Genomic DNA, 24,693 nt, shown 5'->3' with positions numbered 1-24,693 from the left:
AATTGGAAAATATAGCTTTGCTGCCTCGGTTGAAAGGAAGTTTCTTATGTACCTGAAGTTTGATAGGCTGAACTTTACCTTATTGCAGACTTTTTTTATGTGATTTTTGAAGCTAAGGTTTGGGTCTATGTGTAATCCTAAATATTTATATTCTGATACTACCTGTAATTTCTGACCGGAGATGAAGATATCCTGCTCTGCAACTTCTCTGTGGCCCTTAAGGGGATGCAGACCAGAGAAAGACTTTCATCTTGTTTACATCAGGGTCCCCCATTTTCAATTCATCATAATATATGACATACATGGCATACAGATAGACAGTACTGCTACATCTATACATTTATGACATACCAGATTTACAAATACAGTACTGTTTGTGATACAAAAATAATCTAAAAAAGAGAGTATACATTTGACGAAGAAACTGTACATTGGAGGAGGTTGGGTGGTGGCGTGGAGGGGGGGGGGGGGTTGAGTGGGGTGGGGAAACTGTACATTGGCTCTACAGTAGCTCTACATTCCGACAGCCATCACTGATATAGTGTTTGGTCAGTACACGGTCTCCCAGTCCCTCCTGCTCTGCCGTAAACAGAAAATGCCATTCCCAAAATGTATCCAATCAGAGAGAGAGAAGTGGACCATGCGTGCATGAAAAACACAACGGCTTGCTTGTAAATCTTCTCTTATAATGGTTCCTTAAAATGTACGCAAGGTACATTTTACGCAATAAATATGATATGCAATAGCTGGATCTTGATTCATACAACACCTAGTTTCACAGTTTGATCTGAATTTTGTGAACCAGATGCGCCAACTGTGAGTGATATGGGGTGGGGCTTGCACTCATAAGCGTCTCTTTTTCCACCTAAAGGGTTCCTTAAAATGGGTTTCTGACAACATTTTAGGAAATTTAAGAAATATGATATGCAATTGCTGGATCTTAATTCATATGATCAACACCTATAGGTTGACAAGACATGCCAATATCACTTACAGCAGCACCTTTAAGATAAGTTGGTTAACCCTTTCAGCAATACGCACCATCTCCACTACCACCCCACTCAATAGTCGTGAATGTGGATAAGATAAAAAGCTGTTCACATCATGTAACCTATTCAGTGGTCATGTAATGGTAGCTGGCAAGGTGGGTGGTCTGTGCTGACTGCTGAGAGAAGGCTACCATCCATACTCACTGGTAATCAGGCTGATTACTGAGAGGTTTTGGCTACACACTGAATATAGCGTACCAAGAAAGAAAAAGAGTGCACTTCTGTAATAGCCTAATAGGCCACACCACTCCCAACATACAAATAAATAGCTCTCAACGTCTTGTGCATCCTATCGGAATTGATTTGTATTCATATCAAGTCTGGGCGTCGGGACATAATGCTCCGTGCGCTCGGCGAGAGGATTGGATTGAACGCACGGCAGATGATCGCCGTGAGGGGAGGAGGAGCCAGGTTGCCAAGGTGAACCACGCCACGGTACACGGCTACTATCTATTCCTCGATCTTCAAAACACACGACACGGACACGGCGCTCGTCGTGATGATCATCACACCATCACCACCATCACATCATTACTCCAGAACAGAAAGGAACAACCAGAGAAAGGAATCACACAAGTTCGCGCTAACGGGGAGATGTCACATCGTTAAGAGGCTGTGGATGGAGGATGATATAAACGGAAAGAGCCGGACATAGATTGTATAGTAGCCCTCTTTTATTTTATGTGTGTTTGTAAGCGCATTGAAAACCATCGAACACTGCGCGCTCGTGGCAATGGAACTGTTGCGCGCGTGATATCACGCAGAGCCTGAGGACAACATAAACGGTGAGTGCACGCCTTCATTCATTGCTATTATTATGGGCTATGTTGTGAAAAATAATATTTACAACCAATTATCTTATTTCTCTGGCGAGGTTGGAATTTGGGGTGGGTTAAATGCATTGTAATGTCCCCGTGCGTCCTTTTAAATGATTGCGATTTGATGAGGTTGTTTCATTAATCTGTGGCTTTATTTGCCAGATGGCACAAGTATAGTTAATTTGACACACCGAGTTGGGAAAATGAAGTTATGAATCTTGATTATCCAGTCCAGACTACAAAGGAAAATGATCTTTATTATGCCGTTCCCCTCCCCTGGTGTCTGCGGAATATACAGGGCGCGCTGGTTTCGGCACTCCAAGAAGAAGAGACGTGTTGAAATAAACTCTGATCACACACACACACACACACACACACACACACACACACACACACACACACACACACACACACACACAATGTATTGAAAATAACTAGTGTAAAGTGTCCTTAAATTAAGACACCATAGGCCTATGTATATCGTTTATAAAATTTAAAAAAAAAAACATAAATTTCACACGTGTGCCATTTTCAAAACATCTTTGTGCGTGCGTGCGTGCACTGCCACTGCGTGCTTAGGGATGGCATGTCAACACAGAGCGCGCGCACGTGCGTATGGCGACTCGGGAGGAGGGACAGTCTCCCAAGGAATAGACTGTGTAGGAATAATAAATGGCATCTGTGTTGTTTTCCCTCCATCAAAAAATTTAATATCAACCTTTAACAATCCCAAATTAAAAGTAAGCGAGGAAACCAAATGATAGAGTTATTTAACCTGCCGCCTGTTAGGCATGCAGTTGTAAAGGTTAGGGTTAGGGGTTAAAGGGAATTAATCCACGGAACGTCCCGACACCACATGAATATAGCCTGTGTGTGTCGCCCTGTGTTGTTGAGTCATGTTGCTACTAGCAAGGGTGCCTTATTTATTATACCAAGAGCCCCCACAGCCCCCCATATAGAAATATGTCTGTATAAGGATATAGCTAGATGGATGGACAGACGGATGGATGGACAGACAGTAATATCAGCGTACATTTCCCTTGCCTCTTAGAGACTTCGAGAGATATTTGTTAGTTCACAAATTAAATAGCATATGCCAATGCTTACAGTATCACGAGTGTCTGGATTTGAAAGTGCAACAATTGGTGGCCCCACTGGGAATTACATCCCTGGCCTAACCACAGAGTCCGAACCTGTAATTAGAAGAGGAGAATGGGACGCAGCCCCAATGTTCTCAAGTTCAGCATTGACGCGGTTTGTCAGACGTTGGTAAAGGGAAGTCATTTTCAAATGTTTGGTCAGTACACATGACGACACTGACTCCGCCTCTTCTTATAATTGACCTGTCTCGAACCCTGCCCTCTTTTCTTGATCCTCCCATCCCAACTGCTGCCTCCTTTGGATCAAGAAAAGGGGACAGGGTTTGAGAGCAGGTAAATTCTAACGTTACATCTGAATCCTCCAAGCTTCAAGGTCATGGAATAGAATGACGAGTTCCGGTCCAGGGGTGGATTTCCTCCCTGAGAGTGAAATGTGTCGACAGCTCCACTCAGTCACACAGCCACCTTCCAATACCTCAGGCAGGTTCAAGGAGATTAAGGAATGAATGAAAGCTAAGGAAGGAGAGAGAATGGGCCTCATAGGGACTTTACATATAATCTCACCTGATCTTACACCAGGTGGTGGGGAATCAACCAATCGACAGTTGGAAGGCTGAGCGAGAGAGACAGCGGGAGACACTGGAGAGAAGGTTCTTTATTGAGACATTAATAGACCTCTGGAAGAAACAGCCTGCTCACTCCCCCTAGAAATAAATGGCTCAGCTGGTTGAGTCAGTTGAAGTCGCCATATCCAATGACAATATCACAGACACAATGGATGTACTTCCTGAGGCAACCCAACAAGCTGATCAGTGATCATATCTCCTCCCATCCGCTCTGTGAATAAGCGGATCACCATCTACCATCACTCACCATCAAGGAGCTCCACACCCTGAGGGCCACGAGCAGGGCTGGCTGACGCCCCCCTGGCCACCACCTCTTCCCCAAATCTTCCTCAGACAGGCGTTGGAGAGCCTCACCAATCTTTACCATAACAATGATCGACTCTAAACAATGAGCCTGTCGGAGCAGAATCTCTTTTATGACAGGGAGAGGTGGGGTGGGGTGGGCCAAAGAGGTTTCACCCAAGATAGCAGAACATTTTAAATAAAAAACAAAACAGTAATAATAATGTCATTCCTTTCTTTTCTAGTACAGACAAAATTGTAGTTCCACTACACACACAAAATCACTCTGCTCAATGAACTCTTTGTTCAACTACTAGCAAGCTACTGCAAAATGTAAAGGTTATACTAGTTTAATTACATGTAGTGAGACTACTCCCCAACACTGGCGGTTCTAAACACTCATGGAATGTCTCTTGTCCAGTCACAATTCATTTTTGGAACCAAATGCTGAGAGAGAGAGAGAGAGAGAGAGAGAGAGAGAGAGAGAGAGAGAGAGAGAGAGAGAGAGAGAGAGAGAGAGAGAGAGAGAGAGAGAGAGAGAGAGAGAGAGAGAGAGAGAGAGAGAGAGAGAGAGAGAGAGAGAGAGAGAGAGAGAGAGAGAGAGAGAGAGAGAGAGAGAGAGCGATTTCATTTGTGCATGAATGTTTTTACGTGTACGTGTTTGTGTGTAATGCAGGAGAGTTCCAGAGTCCTATGTGAGATTTTAGTGTAGTGTGTGGGTGTATGAAGTCCAAGGTCTGGGTTTATTTATGAACACTCCCCTGTGATGAGGACCCAGAGAAAATAGAGGACGTGTAGGAAGTGATCAAACCATCATGTGTGTACAGTACTGGTACATGGTGCCAGTTTTGTGCTTAAATAATACTACAATATAATCCAGTTGAAACCATGATACATTATGGTATTTCAATCATTTATTGGTCACTAGGAAGTACTTTTTCTTTTTTTAATACTATGACCATTGTTCGTAAGGGAAGGTTTATTATGCATACGTACATTACGCATACAAGGAAGTCTTGATCACACAAAGCATTTACATTTAGACATTACATTGCAAACCGACTTTGGATAGTCAGCAGGAGGGGTACGCCTCTGGAGGCTAGTGGTATCGTTCGTCTAGCAGTGCCGAATTTGAGTGCTGCACTCTTGACTGCATAGTAATATAGACATTAGGGGTGTAACAATGCAACCTCACAACGATTCAATTCGATTACGATTCTTCAGGCAACGATTCAATGCATCATGAAATCTCTTCATTTGACCACGATTCGATTTGATTCGATTAATTTTCCAATTCCAAATCCAATTTATTTTTTTATTTTGATTCTAATAGATTCTAACATTTTCAAATCGACGCAGTTTGTTAAAGTTAGATGTTATGTATGATTGCAAGTAACTGTCTAACTGTGTCTAACTGTTTCCACAAGAGAGCGCTATAGGCAGAGCTGCTAATGCTGCCGCCTGGTATAGAGGTATAAAAGGAGATGTTGACTCCCCCTCTGTCCCTTCCACCGTCGCTCTCACAAGAGAAGGACTCTCATGTACTGCTGTGTACCAATGTGAAATAAACCAAACCACGCCGTTTAATGGCTAAAGAGAGAAACCATGTCTCATGAACATATTATTGTCGCCCCATAGCTGACTCTGTCAACAGGTTATGGGCCCAGATCACGCAGGGGCGAAATAATAAAGGGTAGCAAGTTTAGCTGAAGTATATAGGCTAGGTTAGCACCGGGAGCACCGCGTGGCTAGACGCTAGGCCAACAAGAGCTAAAGCTACGCCTACCATCAACAAGAGGATGGTGACAAAAGGAAAGAGCAAATGGCCCTCGTTCAACGGAAGAGCCGAGGACTATGAGCTCTGGGAAGAGCGCATGTTGTGCTCAGTGTTGGGCAAGTTACTTTTAAAAAGTAACTAGTTACAGTTACTAGTTACTTCTTCCAAAAAGTAACTAAATTACTTACTCAGTTACAAATTATAAAAGTAACTAGTTACTTCAGAAAGTAACTATTGCGTTACTTTCAATATATATATTTTTTTACATAAACATACACAAATCTAAACTATTTTAATGTCGCTGTGGGACAAAGTGAGACTAGCCTCCAATCAAATGCCATGTATGTAGATATTATAATTACTATGTTTATATGGATCATACAAATACAATAGATGTTTTGGAACTTTTGATATGTATTGCCCCTCAACAGGCCACAACTGGGCAACATTAAATTATGCTTGTTAAGCACTATACCAAAAATAAATAACAAATATATACTGATTGATTGAACATTTTAATGAACAGATTGCAGAATGGGTACAGCAGTACGGCTCAATACACACAATTGTTAAGGGGATGCAGATCAGAGAAAGACTTTCGTCTTGTTTACATCAGGGTCCCCCATTTTCAATTCATGACATTTATGACATACACAACATACAGATATAAGAATCTAATCGAATCATTCTAAACCAGGGGTCTCAAACTCAATTTACCTGGGGGCCGCTGGAGGTAGAGTCTGGGTGAGGCTGGGCCGCATCAAATATTCCACAAAAAAAGGGTTTAAAGTATTCAAAAAAAAAGTACAACTGATCCAATCTTCTCACAAACTCACTAAAACCTCACAAACACCAGCAACTGAGCATTCTCAGTGGTGTCAGTGGATAGACATAGATTTAACAATAATTCTGCTTGCAGCTTGATATGATTTAATTCCATTTATTTTTGTGGTTCTTAGCACTGGATTCTGAGGAAAGGCTGCATCAAAATAACTGTGTTTTGTTTCATAGTGGCGTTTCAAATTGCCACTCTACACAAGAGCTACCGTTTCTTGGTGCTGGGAGGATGCACGCATATTTTTCACTGTCGACTTTTCTTTTACTTTCTTTGAACATGCCACATTTTTCTACTAACTGACTGCTGGCGAAACTAGGCTACTAGCTACATTTATCTCACGGGGATAAAACTGGGAATGAGGTTACTAGCTACAGTACCTGCAGTCAGACTACTACTGTAGGTAGATGCGCTGTCAACTCGCTCTGACTGGGACCCGCTGAAAGACAACACGCATATTGAGCCGTACTGTATTGTACCCATTCTGCAATCTGTTAAATAAAGTTTTCATTCATTCATTCATTCATTCCGTGAAGACCCGCCCTACTCTGCTCTGATTCGCAGACTGTGGGTGGGGGGGGAGAAACGCTGACGGGACGCTGAATGTGATTGGACCAGAGTAGACAGACACAGACAGTGGAGCAGTGCTTGCAGAGGAGATGAGCGGAGAATTTTCCCACTAAACAAGGAAGAACATATTGCCTCTCAGCGCAGATATCTGTCTGATGAAAGAAACAGGTTCATTTATAGTAACGCGCCGCATTTATTTGCAGTAACGGTAACGGCGTTATTGAGATTGGAAGAGTAATCCGTTAGATTACTCATTACTGAAAAAACTAACGCCGTTAGTAACGCCGTTACTTATAGCGCCGTTATTCCCATCACTGGTTGTGCTGCATGCACGGTGTGGGACTGAAGACGACGATCTTGACGGCCCCCACGGGAGAAGTAACGGCGGCCGCGCAAGCCCTGGACAACAAGCATAATGCAGATGCATACTGTGAGTTAGCACCACTGCTCGACGACACAAGCTTGGGGCTGATATTCCGCGACACTAAGGACAAAGGCAGAGAAAGCCTGAAAGTGTTGAGAGAACATTATATCGGACAAGGAAGACCCCGAATCGTATCCCTCTACATAACACTAACAGCACTGAAGAAGGGGCACACCGATACTGTGACCGAATACGTCATCAGAGCTGAGCAGATCATTACGGTGCTGAAGAGTGCAGGAGAAGCACCAAGTGATGGACTAATGATGGCGATGGTGATGAGAGGACTACCGGAGCTGTACAAACCGTTCACACTACTGGTAACACACGGTTCAGCAGACATGACGCTGGGAGAGTTCAAGGCCAAGTTGCGAAATTTCGAGGCCTCAGAAGATACCCACCCAGCCGCCGCGGAGGCGGGAGAGAGGGTGCTGAAGGCCAGAGTGACGCCGAGAGAGAAGACCAGGCCCACGACGGAGCTGGCGTGTTGGCGATGCGGAGAAAAAGGCCATCGGAAAGATAACTGCACAAAGACTGTTTGGTGTAGCTTCTGCAAATCCACGGGGCACACAGACAAAGTGTGCAGTAAGAAACGTGACCAGAGCGCGCGGTACGCGCATGGACAAGATGGCGGCAGTGGACAAGATGGCGACGACGGTGGACGTGAGACGGGTCGAGACGACGCCCGGAGAGTAGCGGGACAAGAGGACTTCATCTTTGGGGCACAGACAGCGTACGTCACCCGGCCAACGCAGCTACAGCAGGCCCAAAGGAAGGGACTGATCGTGGACACAGGTGCGTCGTCCCATGTCATCAACGACAGGAATCGATTCAAGAACTTTGACAACACCTTTGACCCGGAGAGACACAGCATGGAGCTGGCAGACGGGAAGCGCACCTACGGGTTGGCGCAAGGGAGAGGAGACGCACGGGTATGCCTCATAGACAGTGAGGGGCGCCGGTGTACAGTGACGTTAAAGAACGCGCTCTACATACCCTCGTTCCCACAAGAACTATTCTCTGTAAAATCTGCTACTGCAAACGGTGCCAAAGTGTTCTTCAATGAAGGTAAACATTTTCTTGTAGAGCCTAATGGTACGCGATTTAACATAGAGGTGTACAAGAGAATGTATTATCTACAAACAGAGTGTAATGACAACGACAAGTGTAATAATAATGATATGTGTAATGTGACTGTCAGTCACAATATTCAGACATGGCATGAGATTATGGGTCATTGTAATTACGAGGATTTACTGAAACTGCAAGCAGTGACAGAAGGCATGCACATTGAAGGTGAAAAGCGTAGACCTGACAAAGAATGTGTAGTGTGCATAAAGGGGAAGTTTACTCAATCGAGAAATAGAAATCCCACAGAAAAAGTAAAGGTACCACTTGCGCTAGTTAACACAGATCTAGCCGGTCCAGTAAGCAACGAGTCCATAGGAGGCTTTAGATATGTACAGTATTTTACTGATGTGTGTACAGGGGCAGTGTTTGTTTACTTTCTCAAAGCAAAGAGTGACACACTCCAGGCCACGGATAAATTCCTGGCAGACGTAGCCCCTTATGGTAACATAAGATGCTTGAGGTCCGACAACGGAACCGAGTTCACAAATAGAGAGTTCCAATCACTGTTGAGAAGGAACAAGATAAGACACGAGACGTCATGTCCATACTCCCCACACCAGAACGGAGTGGCAGAGAGGGAAGGACGTACTCTTTTCGAAATGGCTAGGTGTAAGCTAATAGCTGGTAACCTACCTAAGAGCCTATGGCATTATGCGGTGCAAGAAGCCGCCTACACCAGAAACAAGTGCTTTAATAAGCACACGGGCACCACCCTGTATACAGCACTGACAGGAAAGAAGTGTAATCTAGCTAGAATGCACCAATTTGGATCAGTGTGTTATGCTTACCAGCAGGACAGAGGGAAGCTCGAGTCCAGATGTGAAAAAGGACTATTTGTAGGGCACGACAAAGGAAGCCCCGCTTTCCTAGTCTATTATCCCGGTAAAGGGAAAGTGCAGCAACACAGGCTAGTCAAATTTGTCACAAAGACAACATGTGAGAACGAGACACAGACAGAGGAGCCAGAGCTGGACTCCAGAGTAAGGTGTGAAGAAACAGAGACACCTCAGCCTAGTGTACTTAGCACGGTCGTGCAGACAGACAGTCAGCAACCCCCAGAGGACGATGACGAGGAGCACCCAAGGGTGACGTCACGTGCCCCAAACAGTGGGAGGTATCCCTCACGGGAACACAAACCCCCAAAGTATCTGACAGACTATGCCTGGAGAGAAAGTGACGAGGATGACAGTACACTTACCAGCATTGATTACTGCTACAGAGTAGTAAGTGGAGTACCTCAGACCTTTAAAGAGGCCATAGTGTCCCCTGAATCAAGTAAATGGGAGAGAGCAATGGATGAGGAGATGAGGTCCCTAGAGGACAACCACACCTTTACTCTAACCAAGTTACCAGAGGGCAGACAGACAGTGGGAGGGAAATGGGTGCACTCAATCAAGGAGGGTATTGAAGGCCACAACAAATACAAAGCCAGGTTCGTAGCTAAATGTTTAAATACTGAAGGAGGGTACTCCATGTTTAAACATGGAAGGAGGGTGGCTACATGCTTAAATGCAGAAGGAGGACACTCCAGGTTTAAATACAGAAGGAGTAGATTCCAGGTTTAAATACCGGAGTGGATTCCATGTTTAAATACAGGAGTGGATTCCAAGTTTAAATACAGAGGTGGATGATTTAATTATGTGGAAAAGATCCTGAAATGTTTTGACATGCAAGAATGAAGAACAAGGGAAACACCATGTGATCAAAAACTAGACTAGACTAGACTAAACTAGAATGATTAGATATTCTTAGATAGTGCTTTTTGTGCCGCGTGTGTGCATGCTCCTCTTTGTAACTCCATGCCCCCAGCTCTGCCACTTCTACCACAGATAACTTGAGAGGCTCAAGGACGCACCACGTCAAACATGGACAGTTTTCACAATGATTTATTTAATCCCAACCATCGGGAGATCACAGGTGTCTGGGATGCCTGTCAGACTCGAGCCGATTAGTGCACTTAGAGGGGAAAAGCATATACATTCATATACATGCCGGGGGGACATCTGAGAGGAAATGAACATAAATGTCATCCTCCTGGGAGCAAGTTTGTTACAAGGTAACACTGTAACACTATACTGCACTATATAGTAGGGGTGCACCGATGTATCGGTCAGGTATCGGTATCCGCCGATAAGTGCCTTGTTGACTGCAATCGGCCTATCGGCCTATAAGCTCAAATGTGCCGATGGCAGTAGCCGATAAATATCCATCAATTTGTGTAGCGTCAAGACAAAAAAAAGTTCACTTGCGACCTGCACAACGCCGTCCCCAGTCCCCCCCACACACACACACACACACAACCTACTGCATCAAAGTTACTACTTATGATTAACAAGGCATTTGTTTTGTGGCATTAACGTTATATAGTTAGTGTTACACGTTCAATAACATCAGCATATTATTTACCCGAACGTAGCAAGCGTTCATACTAGCTCAGTTCCTTCCGTTGCTCACAGAGCCCTGAGTTTTACCCATTCTGCAATCTGTTAATAACGTTTTCAATCAGACACATGTATAGAAAGGCTTTGTTTTATTATAACATTAGTTGCAGTAAAATCATTATGCCTCATTTAAGTCATCATGTGGAGCTAAAAGCTAAACGTCAGCCGCGCCGCCATCGTCAACTCAAAATCAATGGCGGACAAAAGCCGAAGTTAAAAATGTATACGCGCTTGCCGATTGGTGGTAACAGCAGAGGCGGGTGCAAGCGGTGTGTGACGTAATTGGCAGAATCGACTGTCAATAAAAATTTCATTGGTTGAGACAATAGTATCTAGCTGCAGCCCAGCAGGTAGACCATGCTGGGAGAACTAGTATCTAGCTGCAGCCCTGCAGAACATACTGGGAGAGAGATAGTGCTATTTCTTGATGTTTCATTTTTTTAAGTAATTAAAGAGGCCTATGTTCATATCGGTGAGCACAATTTGTAACACAAATATACAGTAGTTTCATAAAAAAAAAAAATATTACAAAAAAGAAAATATAAAAAAAAGATATTTAAAAAAAATGTGTTGCCACAAATATCGGAATCGGTATCGGCCGATTGTGTTAGTTGAACAATCGGTATCGGTATCGGTGGCAAATTTTCATATCGGTGCATCCCTACTATATAGTATTGTATATTAGTACATTGCATAGTATATTGTATATTGTATGGTAACTCAGTTACTTCTATTCTGCATCGAACATTGTACATATGTCTATACTGAACACTGTGACCTCTATTTTTACTTCTATTTTACATGCTATACTATTTCATTTCATACTTATCTTGTCTAGCACAGTCTCTGAAGCGTAACAGTATAAAAGTATTCTGTACTTCTGTATGACAACTATTAAAGAAACTTGAAACTTAACAAATGATATCAAAATAGAAAAACATTGAATATCTAATCATTCTCTGGGACCCATTGGAGGGCCAAAAATTATGTTGTGGAGGCCTGAATTTGGCCCATGGGCTCTACTTTGGGCAGCCCTGGCCTAAACACTCTTGTTCAGTGATGTGTTATAGTTCACAGTGGAACCGCACTCCCCAGGCTTATAGAGGTCTAGAATCACAGTGGAACCGCACTCCCCAGGCTTATAGAGGTCTAGAATCACAGTGGAACCTCACTCCCCAGGCCTATAGAGGTCTAGAATCACAGTGGAACCGCACTCCCCAGGCCTATATAGTTCTAGAATCACAGTGGAACCGCACTCCCCATGCCTATATACTGTAGTTCTAGAATCACAGTGGAACCTCACTCCCCAGGTCTATAGAGTTCTAGAATCACAGTGGAACCCCTCACTCCCCAGGTCTATATAGTTCTAGAATAACAGTGGAACCTCTCACTCCCCAGGTCTATAGAGTTCTAGAATAACAGTGGACCCTCTCACTCCCCAGGTCTATAGAGTTCTAGAATAACAGTGGACCCTCTCACTCCCCAGGTCTATAGAGTTCTAGAATAACAGTGGACCCTCTCACTCCCCAGGTCTATAGAGTTCTAGAATCACAGTGGAACCTCACTCCCCAGGTCTATAGAGTTCTAGAATAACAGTGGAACCTCTCACTCCCCATGCCTATAGAGGTCTAGAATCACAGTGGAACCTCACTCCCCAGGCCTATAGAGTTCTAGAATCACAGTGGAACCTCACTCTACTGACTGAGATCACAGCATTACAGTAGGCTAGAGAGGACACTCTGCTGTAGCCTAGGTAATGTACAGTACTTCAAGGACACCAAGGATGTGTACTGTTGGAATGTAATGCCGTTTCATGTGCAGATTAGATTTTGGGGAGTTGGAATATTCTGTGCAAACTGCCTCTGAAATATTCAGCCAAGGTATTGATAAGACAACTCTCCTCTCAGTGTCGTGTTGAGGAATGCAACCCGCCCCGCCCCCACGGCAAGACAACATCATCACGTTAAACGGACGAGCCAGAGGACTCTTCAGGAATGTTGACTTTTAGCGGAGAATGCCCATTCTATCCTGTGATTCTGTGACCCCCCCCCCCCTCTCTCCCTCTGATGTGTGAAACTGATACCTACCCCCTGGGGACACGTCACAATCCTGCTTGAACAGCTGAGATCTCCTTATGATCTCCATGATTATCCTCTTCATCACACTGTGTGTTTTGAAAATATTGTCAGTTATTACTTGGTCTGGTCATCATTGACCATGATGATACCCCCGCCCCCTCTCTCAGGCCTGTGTGAGCAGTGTGAGATTGTGGAGTGGACTATGGGTTGAGTGGGGGGGGGGTTCGAGGCTGAGGAATTCATCGTATACGGGGGATCAACAGCGCTCCGAAGGAACCCCAATGGACCTGGGAGGGGAAAGCCCCTCGCCGGAGGACCAGCTGTCAGACGCTGACGCGTGTGGGTCACGTGGAGGAACCGGATCGACTGTGGTTCACACACACATCGAATCCACACCTCTGGTCTCCCAGCGGACCGCTATTGTCTTCACTCAATCGAGAGGAGTTTGAACGTCAGGGTCTGATAGGATAATACTGTTTTTCACCAAGCGAACCGACCAAGCCTGGTCTGCCGCAGATCCATATCACATGTAGGCCACAAACCTCTCACTGGAGGGTATTATTATTATTATTATTATTATTACAACCTACAGTGTTGCTCTTGAAAAGATGGATTATTAAAAGAACCAAGCATTCCGACGTCTTTGTATACGGTTGGCGTAAACACATTTATGTGTCTCAAGCATATTTTAACTGTATTTATTTCTGTATATTTTATTTCATTTTTATTCTATTTTACTCTACTCTTTATCCTAGGCAACTTGATTGATTTGTGTTATTATTCTAATTCGTGACCTGTCCTGTCTAAATGTTTAAATGTTGAGCGATTTGCAGTGTCAAATTTCCCACGGGATAATAAAAGTATTTCTATTCTATTCTATTCTATTCTATTCTATTCTATTCTATTCTATTCTATTCTATTCTATTCTATTTGCTCTTACATATTCTGAAAACAGCAGAACCCAACCCAGCTATTAAATACAAGTGGTCATTTTCAGGTCCAGTCACCGAGGACCACCACCTTCTTAGCGGGCAATGTCTTCTTATTTCCATAAATTACTTCCAAGCTGAATTGCTGAACTGGTTGTGGCTACACTGGCTAGACTATTTGGTGCAATTAGCTTCACCACTAACCTCACCCCTAATCGTCCACCCATCATCATAAGAGGGTTTTATTTAGGAAGCTACGGTACAAACTGTTGCATTAATAAGCTAATGTGTTTACTTTAAATGTTTAATGAGTCTGCACTTTTTTTATTAACTGAAATCATACTTTTCAGAAACCATTGAAGAAACCCTTTTCCTTTATTTCATGATCCATCAGGTCCAAGAAATCTGTACCTCCTGATGACATCAATCCATTCGCCTCCCAAGTCGGTCGCAGAACCGGTTGTGACCGGGGTGAGGTGTGACCATCATTAGTGGTCCAACCCCAAAGCCTTTCCCCTGGATTAAGACACGGTGGACGGTGACGTCATAACCTTTTTGTATTTGAAATAGTCTCTATACCAGACGTCGTCGGCTGACCTCACCTCCAACCCGACCACCACAGCTGTTGCCGCTCACCCAGGATAACTGCGGTTATAATAATAATAAGATCCCGTGTATCTGAACCCTCTGCTCCGCCCCCACACGCCCCCGCTGGGTGGGGAACAGCTCACCCCGTCCGCTCACCGCGATGGTGATGTCCCAGGGCACCTACACCTTCCTGGCCTGCTTCGCCGGCTTCTGGCTGGTCTGGGCCCTGATCGTCATGCTCTGCTGCTGCTGCAGCTTCTTCCAGCGGAGGCTGAAGCGCTGGCGCGAGGAGAGGCTCCGGGAGCAGTGTCTCCGGGCCCTGGAGGCGGAGGCCGCCGACTGCCACGGCGGCGGCTACCCGCCGACTCTGCCGCCGCCCAGGGAGCCCCTGCAGTTCTGCCTCCCGCAGACCCTCTCCCCCGGGGTTCCTCTCCACATCCCACACGCCCTCCCCCAGGCCAACTGGGTCACCGTGCAAGGTAAAATGCTTTCGGTTGTTAACCCTTTCACTGCCGCACTACCAAAATGGTTAACCCTTTCACCGCGGCAATACAGAGGGTTAACCCTTTCACTGCCACGTGACAAAGGGTTAACCCTTTCACTACCACACTACAGAAGGTCAAGGGTTAACCTAACCCTTAACCGTCTGTAGTGTGGTAAGGGTTAGGTTAACCCTTAACCTTCTGCAGTGTGGTAGTGAAAGGGTTAAGGTGGTAAGACTTCACTTAAAGGCAAAACCTACTGTTATTGTTGTTTGCTTATGTATTTGTTTAATACACGCACACACACACACACACACACACACACACACACACAGACACACACACACACACACACACACACACACACAATAATAAAGACATCGCCAGATGGTGGTCAGCATTTGCAACACTTATGGTTCATTCAATGCTTCCACCAGCCCCTTGCACACAGCTTTAATATACAACCTAGAAAGTTACTTTGCTCCCAAGAAAAGATAAGATAAGATATTCCTTTATTGATCCCCTTGGGTTTCCCCCAACATCCCTATCACACTAACCACTTGTAATAGAGGAGAGAAAGAAGAGAGACGAATGAGTGGAGAAGAGAGGTGAGGGCCAGAGAGGATAGGAGAGAAGTCAAAAGTAGAAGATACAGAGGATATAAGAGGAGAGACGGGAGTGGAGTAGAGAGAAAGGGGAGAGGAGAAGGAGAGGTGAGCGGTGGAGTGGATAGGATAGGAGCCGAGAGGAGAAAGAGAGAGCGAGGACTCGCGAGGATAGGAGAGAAGTCAAGAGGAGATGGGTAGAGAGGATAGGAGAAGGTGAGGAGAAGAGGAGAGAGGAGAGGAGAAGGTTAGGAGAAGAGGAGAGAGGAGAGGAGAAGGAGAAAAGTCGAGGAGAAAAGGAGATGGGAGGTTGGAGAGGACAGGAGAGGAGTCAAAAGGAGAAGAAGAGTCAAGATGAGAGGAGGAGAAGGAGGATTGGAGAGGAGGATAGAGGAGAGGGGAGAGTCTGGAGGATATGGTGAGGAGAATGAGAGGAGAGCAGTAGAGAAAAAAAGCTGAAGGCCAGGTAGCGAGAAGAGGAGAGGAGAGAGAGGAGAGGAGAGGACACAAGAGTTGGATTATTCTGAAGCTTTACTGAAGATTACATTACATTACAATGCATGACATCGGGCCGCATTTTGCTACACTCTGCCTGGCAGCACGTGGCTTCTTGCCTGCCTGCCAGGCAACGTTCCTTCATGGGTGACATGGTGACAGTTACTGCTGAGGCATGGATGTGTAGGCAGAGCGGTTTCAGAGTTAGCAACACAACACAGAGAGGAAGAAAGAGAGAGATGTGGGTGAGAGAAGGAAAGAGAGAGAGAGAAGGAAAGAGAGGGAGTGACAGACCGAATGAGGAGAGAAAAAGAACAGTGACACAATTAGCAGCAGCAACAACACAGCTAGAGAAGTGATAATGAAACCTACGACTGTTTGTCTGTAGGAGAAGAGCGACAATGGAAACAATGCAGTGGCAAGAAAGAGGAAAGAGAGGGATGGAGAAGGAATGAGTGAGAAGGGAGGATTGGAGAGAAGGAGAAAGAGAGACAGTCAGGATAGTTGGAAAGAGAGAGAGAGAGAGAGAGAGAGAGAGTTAGGGACAAAGAAAGAGATACTGTAGCAACAACACCACATCCAAAAAAGGGAGGAAGAGAGAGATGAAAGAAACAGAGTAAGCAAGAAAGGAGAGAAAGGGAGAGAGATCGGTGAACGAGGCAGATTGATAGAATAAGAAATAAACCCGCGAAGAACATTGTCTGTGATGTGTGAACAACAGATAAATAAAATGACCATGAGAAAAAGAGTGTGAGAGAGAGAGAGAGAGAGAGAGAGAGAGAGAGAGAGAGAGAGAGAGAGAGAGAGAGAGAGAGAGAGAGAGAGAGAAAAAAGAAAACAAGATCGATAGATCTGTGGTCGCAAAGCAGTCAGAAAAAGAGGGATGTAGAGGCATGGTAGCCTAGCAGCGGCCCTGCTAAATAGAAAGCAGGTGCTCGCCAGCTGAGAAGAACAGAGGAGAAGAACACAGAATGTTGGCACAGCTCTGGAGCAACATTCTGACTCTGTGTGTACCATACCAGGCGGCTGCCAGGGCGTCGGTGCTGCACTCTGTTACCAACGGCTCGCTCTGCATGAACCCACACTGCTATATTTGACTCTAGAGGAAAAAACATAGAGACTCAAATACACGCCGAGCTAGTGTTGGATGGTACTTTTATTCAATGGCTACATGACAAGTTAAAGGATAATGCCAGTTTTATCTTCTTATTGTCAACCTACAAAAGACCAACAATCCAACAAGCCAGTATGTGAAGAGATTTGATTGAAACAGAATAATTTTAGAGCCGGGGTGTCAAACTCGATTACCATGGGGGCCGGAATAAAAAATCCAGACGATTTTGCGGGCCTGACACATAATAATACCTAATACCTGTAAATGCACTTCTGTTCATCTTCCTCCAATGGTCCACGAAAGCATGGTTGATATAATTTGTATTCAATACAAACATGATGCAGGTGTAGATGCCACGCGGTCCGAGGTGTGCTTGATTTCTAGCACAGGCCAGTTGAATTGGACTGGGAGAGGCAGCGGGTCAAAATGAATTGATAGGCGTACTCAGTCTGCGGATGAAAATGCCAGAAGACATCATGTGCTTTAGAGGCTACCTGCATGCTGCTTCCCAGCATTGTGTTGAGAACCCCTGGAAAGTGGAAACCCTGTAGATTTGCTCCTGGAAACCCTGTACATTTGCTCCTGGAAACCCTGTACATTTTCTCCTGGAAACCCTGTACATTTTCTCCTGGAAACCCTGTAGATTTGCTCCTGGAAACCCTGTACATTTGCTCCTGGAAACCCTGTACATTTGCTCCTGGAAACCCTGTACATTTTCTCCTGGAAACCCTGTACATTTGCTCCTGGGAACCCTGTACATTTTCTCCTGGAAACCCTGTACATTTTCTCCTGGAAACCCTGTACATTTTCTCCTGGAAACCCTGTACATTTGCTCCTGGAAACCCTGTACATTTGCTCACGCTCAATGGTCTTGTGTGTTGGGGTTTCTAATGCCATGTATAAATGGTAAATGGTGCATTTATATAGCGCTTTACAATTTTGTTCACTCACACATTCACTCACCAACAGCAGAGGCAACCATGCAAGGTGCCAACCTGCTCATCGGGAGCAATTAGGGGTTAAGTGTCTAGCTCAAGGACACTTCAACACGCTGCCCGGGAGGAGCGGAAATCAAACCGGGAATCTTCCGATTACCAGATGACCGCTCTACATCTTGAGCCACTATTGCCATCCAATGTATCACTCTGAAGAAGACATGTTTGACACATCAGTGAATTTGTTTGCACCATATTAAATATGTTTATAAAGATGCTCCAATACCTTCCTTTTTTATTACTATATGGTCCTCATCTGAGTAGCACCGGTCCTCATCTGAAAATGTTTAGCGTGGGAACTCTCAAGTACATTTTCTAACAACGTAAAACACAACAGCCATGTAGACGGTAGTGGTGTGAAGAAAATAATAATACATTTGAGTATCGCAATATTGTGTTTTGTGATACTTGTTTATTTGCTTTGTGACACAATAGCCAAACAAATTCACTGGCCATCAATATCTTATGCTAAATGATTAGGGCCTATTACAAAAAAACAACAATTGTATTTATCAATTAACAAGTCTGAGTCCTCGTCTGCACCTTCTGAGTCCGAATGCAGTCAATGCTGCTAGTGCTTCAAATTAAACATTTTGATCTTCCCAATGAAAAAAGAAAAACATGCATGTCCTGTTGACATTGTTGTAGTGTGGAAATATGCCTAATGTTTATTTATACTCTGAACGGCAGCTGAAGCTGAGAGAGAGAGAGAGAGAGAGAGAGAGAGAGAGAGAGAGAGAGAGAGAGAGAGAGAGAGAGATGAAAATGATGATGGTGGTGCCTGTAATGGATGTGTAATGGACTCATACACTCAAACACACGCACACACACACACATAGACACACATGTACATGCACACACAGAGACACACACATAGATACACACATGCAGACACATGCTCATACACACAAAGACACCCGCATAAGTTGTGTCACACACACACACACACACACACACACACACACACACACACACACACACACACACACACACACACACATGTACACTTACATACACACACAGAGACACACACACACATAGATACACACACATGCATGCATTTAGCACAGAGCTCTATGGCAACAGTTCAACAAACAGATGTGAATTTCCACTATTACATGCTGCCTCTTATTCCTCGATGGAAGCAAGAGTTTCTTGTTGCGTCGCTCCAAGTGATAATAGCTGTGGGTGGTTTACAGAAAGTAGGAGTGACATCAGATCCATTGTATTGCAGTGAAGGAATTCATCTCCACAGCAAATACACTATCTCCAAAACCAGGCCAATCACACCCAAACAATCTGGATGGACAGATACAGTAACAGTCTGGGAACGGGGGAACAGCCTTTTTTTAATTGTGGGTGAACTGCCCCTTTAAGTTTCCTGCGTGGTCATAAACGTCAAGCCCACTAGTTTGATTGATTGATTGATTGATTTTTATTGTGGATTAGAGACATCATCCAAGGGATACAAATTTTAAACATGATAAAAATGCAAGCACTTAATTCCATCATGGTCCATGGTATTAAAAAACAGGACATACATCAACATAGTTTCTTCTTCTGCTTTCTTCTTTCTTTATTATTATTTGTCATACAGAAATACAGAATACTTTGCATGACATGTTTCTTTCTGTTTTGCTCCTGAGAGTGTGCTAGATAACAAGATAGTATAAATAAGTATAATAAGTATAAAATAGAAAGTCAATAAGTCAAGTAAAAATAAGTGTAAACAACAAAATTGTTCAGTATACCTCTATATACAGTATGTACATCTGGTACAAACATGGTGAGGTATAGCTTAGCTTGTGGTGCCACCTTGTGGTGGTGAGGTGCAATAAGGAATAATTAAGCATTACATCACGCGCAGGAGTGGTTTGTGAAAAATAAAACCATGCCTAGGGGTGGTCGTTAGACCCCCCTAGGCATGGTTTATTTTTCACAAACCACGACTACAAGTGGTGTAATGCTTTTATACAACTGGCACATTCATCCAACCTTATTGCTATACCATAAACACACATTAATCGAAGATTTATTGAAAAAACCATCCGCCAGAAAAAGTAGTTCCCACAACAACAAAAAAGAGAAGTTGCCTCCATGTGGAAGCAGCTCGGAAGTGCATCCAACTGCACATCCAGCAAACTAACACATCCAACTGTCTCTCAACTAAGACATCCAACAAACTAACACATCCAACTGTCTTTCAACTAAGACATCCAACCAACTAACACATCCAACTGTCTTTCAACTAAGACATCCAACCAACTAACACATCCAACTGTCTTTCACCTAGACATCCAACCAACTAACACATCCAACTTTTCTTTAGTTTTTAACCTACTTTCTATAGAACTTCATTCTTAGATGCTTCTATAGAAAGTAGGTAAAACAAATTAAAAAAAAGTTTTCTTTGCCCTATAGGGGAAAAAAAGTTTTTATTTTTTTTAAACCTACTTTCTATAGAAGCAGCTGGGAGGTGTGCTGTTTTAAGTGAGCGTGGGTTATTGAATTGATTGATTGCAAATTTTATTACTGTCCGCCTTGTTTCCAACTGGTTAAGTTTAGGCCCTCTTTCGAAGTTGGTTAAGGTTAGAGCTTGGAACCAGGGCTAGTGGTCTATCGCCCTGCTCTAAAGACAAACTCTAACCTTAACCAACTTCGAAAGAGGGCCTAAACTTAACCAGTTGGAAACCAGGCGGACACCGGACAGTAATAAAATTATCAATCAATCAATCAATCAATCAATTCAATAGGCCATGCTCACTTAAAACAGCGCACCTCCCAGCTGCTTGAAAGTAGGTAAAAAAAAATAAATTGCAAATTAATCAATCAGTCAATCCGCGCAATTTTTATTTTGTTCCACAATGACCCATCAATTACATCATCCAACATTGTTTAAGCAACTAAGACATTCGCGGTGACAGAATCGTTTTCCATTTAGTCGTTATGACGCTATCAACATATCCATTTGTTAAAGATTATTGTCCGCCATCTTGTTTTTTCCTAAAAAGCCGCACGGTGGAGTGATAGTAATTCGGTTGTGGGCAGGTCCTGGGACCAAGAGCGTGGAATTATGAAAAATACATACGTGTAAATTGACTGTTTCAGCCAAACAGAATCGAGAAATTTGCATGCCGTTGTATAAGGAATGATAGATGTGCAATTTCCTTACCAATAATATAATAAATATAAAGTGTAAAAGTGTAAAGTGTGGTAAAGTGGGTGCTACAGTGTGTTGTTTATTTAAAGTGAGTGTGTGTGCTGTGGGTGTGTTGATGGCCTGTTATTGTTCATTGTTCAATCATTGTTCATTGAGCATCCTGATGGCCTGGGGATAGAAGCTCCTTCTGAGTCTCTCTGTGCTTGCCATGAGACTCCGGTATCGCTTGCCTGACCGCAGCAGTTCAATGAGGCAGTTGTTTGGGTGGCTGGTGTCTTTGATTATTCTCTTAGCCTTGCCCATGCACCGCTTGTTGTAGATGTCTTGGAGAGTGGGAAGCCCACCTCCAATTGTGCGTTCGGCTGAACGGGCCACTCTCTGTAGTCTGCTACGGTCTTGTGCAGTGCTATTCCCAAACCAGGAGGTGGTATTGCCAGTCAGGATGCTCTCTATTGTGCATGAGTAGAAGTTCTTGAGGATCTTCTGACTCACTTGAACTTCCTTAACCTGTTCCACCCGTGGAATATTTTCGCCTAAAATATATACCTAGGTAAATGGAATATTGCTCCACTTCTACAAGGTCCATTTACATATTCTTGGTATCTAGGGACATCTATGGACCTCAGGGAATGTATTCACAGTGTCAGAAATATTGTGTCTATTACTAGGCTTGCTTAAATTGTGATGAAACAAAGGAGAATATGAATTATGATTTTTCTTTGCATTTTTGACAGTGAATAACACCATGCTAATAATGACCAAACATTAAAAACTGCCACTGATCTCGTTCAGTACCCTCTTGAGATCACGTGTAAAGAAAATCTAAGGAAATTAATAAAGGGAAGATGATTAAACTGAAGGTTCTGTAGATACAGTACTGAATTCTCCCATCCGGACCAATGCAATTTGAAATATTATATTAATATAAAAATTATTATAGAATATAGAATATGATGCTTATAAATTACCTTATTATAGCCAATTCGCACATTTATATATATATACATATATTATCTTTCAAATGCCCAAGTTCAATTTGGATTTAGTATCACCAGGCATGCATTAAGAACAGATAATGAAATCTACTGTAATCTACTGTACTTTTTCATTTTCCCCACAGTGCAACCGTTTTGAAACTAATTTCAGATCTAATTGTTCCTACATGTTAACAATAGGGAAGAGAAACTAACTGCGTTAAAAGAATTGTCAAAAACGTTACCTTTTGTGGCTTATTATCCCGAATAATAACAGTTATTGAAATAATTCATACAGAGCTCTGAACCTTGAACCCCATATAATCTTCCAGGAAGTGTAGTTCGGAAAAATTCCAACGCTGATCGACAGCTATGCATGTCCTCTACAAAATGGCCGCAAAAAGACTACAATTCCCATGGTTAAACATTTCCAAAATGGTCGCCCTCGCGACTAGACTTCACCAAATCGAAAAGTTAAATCTATCTAATGGCACTTTTAACCTATTGCTAAACTAACGTATTGATGATAATATACATTTTACATGCTTTTGTGAAGTGATAGTGATGTTAATACTTGAATACGTTTGATATAAAAATACTAACTTTTATGCAACACTGAACAATATTGATTTATGACCAGATGCCATTTCCCGGTCCCGTCGGGTGGAACAGGTTAAGTGCCTAAGGAGGTAGAGGCGCTGTCGTGCCTTCTTCACAACACTGTCAATGTGTGTGGTCCATGTCAAGTCCTCAGATATGTGGACTCTGAGGTACATAAAACCGTTCACTCTCTCAACCGGTGCCCCGTCGATGCTGAGTTTTGAAATTGATTGATTGAAAACTTTATTAACAGATTGCAGAATGGGTACAATACAGTACAGCTCAATACACACAATTGTTAAGGGGATGCAGACCAGAGAAAGACTTTCGTCTTGTTTACATCAGGGTCCCCCATTTTAAATTCATCAGGACATGAGGGGGCTGTAGTCCCTGACCCCCGACCTCCTAAAGTCCACAATCATCTCCTTTGTTTTGCTGATGTTCAGGGAGAGGCTGTTCTCTTGGCACCATCCCGCTAGAACCTTTACCTCTTCCAGGTAGGCCCTCTCGTCGTTTGCAGAGATCAGGCCCACCACTACTGTGTCGTCAGCTAATTTGATGATTGTGTTGTTGTTCCGCTGTGCCACACAGTCATGTGTGTACAGGGAGTAGAGGAGGGGACTCAGAACACAGCCCTGGGGGGCTCTTATGTTGAGAGTGATGGATGAGGAGGTGCAGTTGCCTGCTCTCACCACCTGGGGTCTGCCCGTCAGGAAGTCCAAGACCCACTGGCAGAGGTCATAGTTCAAGCCCTGGTCCCTGAGCTTGGCTATGAGTTTAGAGGGGACTATGGTGTTGAATGCTGAGCTGTAGTCGATGAATAGCATTCTCACATAGTTCCCCTGCCTCTTGTCCAGGTGTGATGCTGCTGTGTGCAGCACATGGGCTATGGCGTCCTCCGTGGAGTGGACCTGTTGGGGCGGTATGCAAATTGCAGGGGGTCCAGGTTGATGGGGAGGGAGGAACAGATGTACCCCTTTACTAGCTTCTCAAAGCACTTCATAGCTATGGAGGTGAGAGCTACAGGGCGGTAGTCGTTGAGGCAAGCAGGCTTGGATTTTTTGGGTACAGGGATAATGGTGGACGTCTTCAGACAGGTGGGGATGACATAAAACAACATCATAAAACATTAGTAAAATGTTGAAGAATTCTCACCAATTCCTAGCTCGAAGACACCACAGGCATGGATTCTGTCAACCATATTGGAAAATACAAGATCAATTAGAGTAGACCTTGAGAACAGTCTTTCAAATGAGGTCCATTGGGTTCTGTCATCAGCTGGCTACCACTAAGAGGAGAATCTGAAGTATCATTTAACCGGTTCAGGTTAATGTCACCCCCTGCAATCAGCTCTGCATCGGAATACAGAGAAATTTGTTCCGCTGTTGCGTTAATGGAATCCAGATCAGCATATGCGGTTCTTTAGACCCTTACTGTAACCACTGAGGTAGGCCCCAACTGAGCTCAGAGCACCACGTTATAGACCCTTACTGTAACCACTGAGGTAGGCCCCAACTGACCTCAGAGCACCACGTTATAGACCCTTACTATAACCACTGAGGTAGGCCCCAACTGACCTCAGAGCACCACGTTTTAGACCCTTACTATAACCACTGAGGTAGG

General features: G+C 43.9%; 1 protein-coding gene across 1 annotated transcript in view; it reads left to right on the top strand.

The window, feature by feature from the left end:
- Positions 1-14,805: 14,805 nt before the first annotated feature.
- Positions 14,806-24,693, top strand: part of prr7 (proline rich 7 (synaptic)) — a gene marked incomplete at both ends in the record, with an annotated part of 13,168 nt that continues 3,280 nt past the window's right edge. Inside the window, one exon of the mRNA XM_084319756.1 lies at positions 14,806-15,124. Coding sequence (XP_084175882.1) covers positions 14,806-15,124 — 319 coding nt within the window. The remainder of the gene's footprint in view (positions 15,125-24,693) is intronic.

The sequence above is a fragment of the Notolepis coatsorum genome (assembly GCF_963971535.1).
Source record: "Notolepis coatsorum genome assembly, chromosome: 8".
In the NCBI taxonomy this organism is placed as follows: Eukaryota; Metazoa; Chordata; class Actinopteri; order Aulopiformes; family Paralepididae; genus Notolepis; species Notolepis coatsorum.
This window is presented reverse-complemented; position numbering and strand designations above follow the sequence as displayed.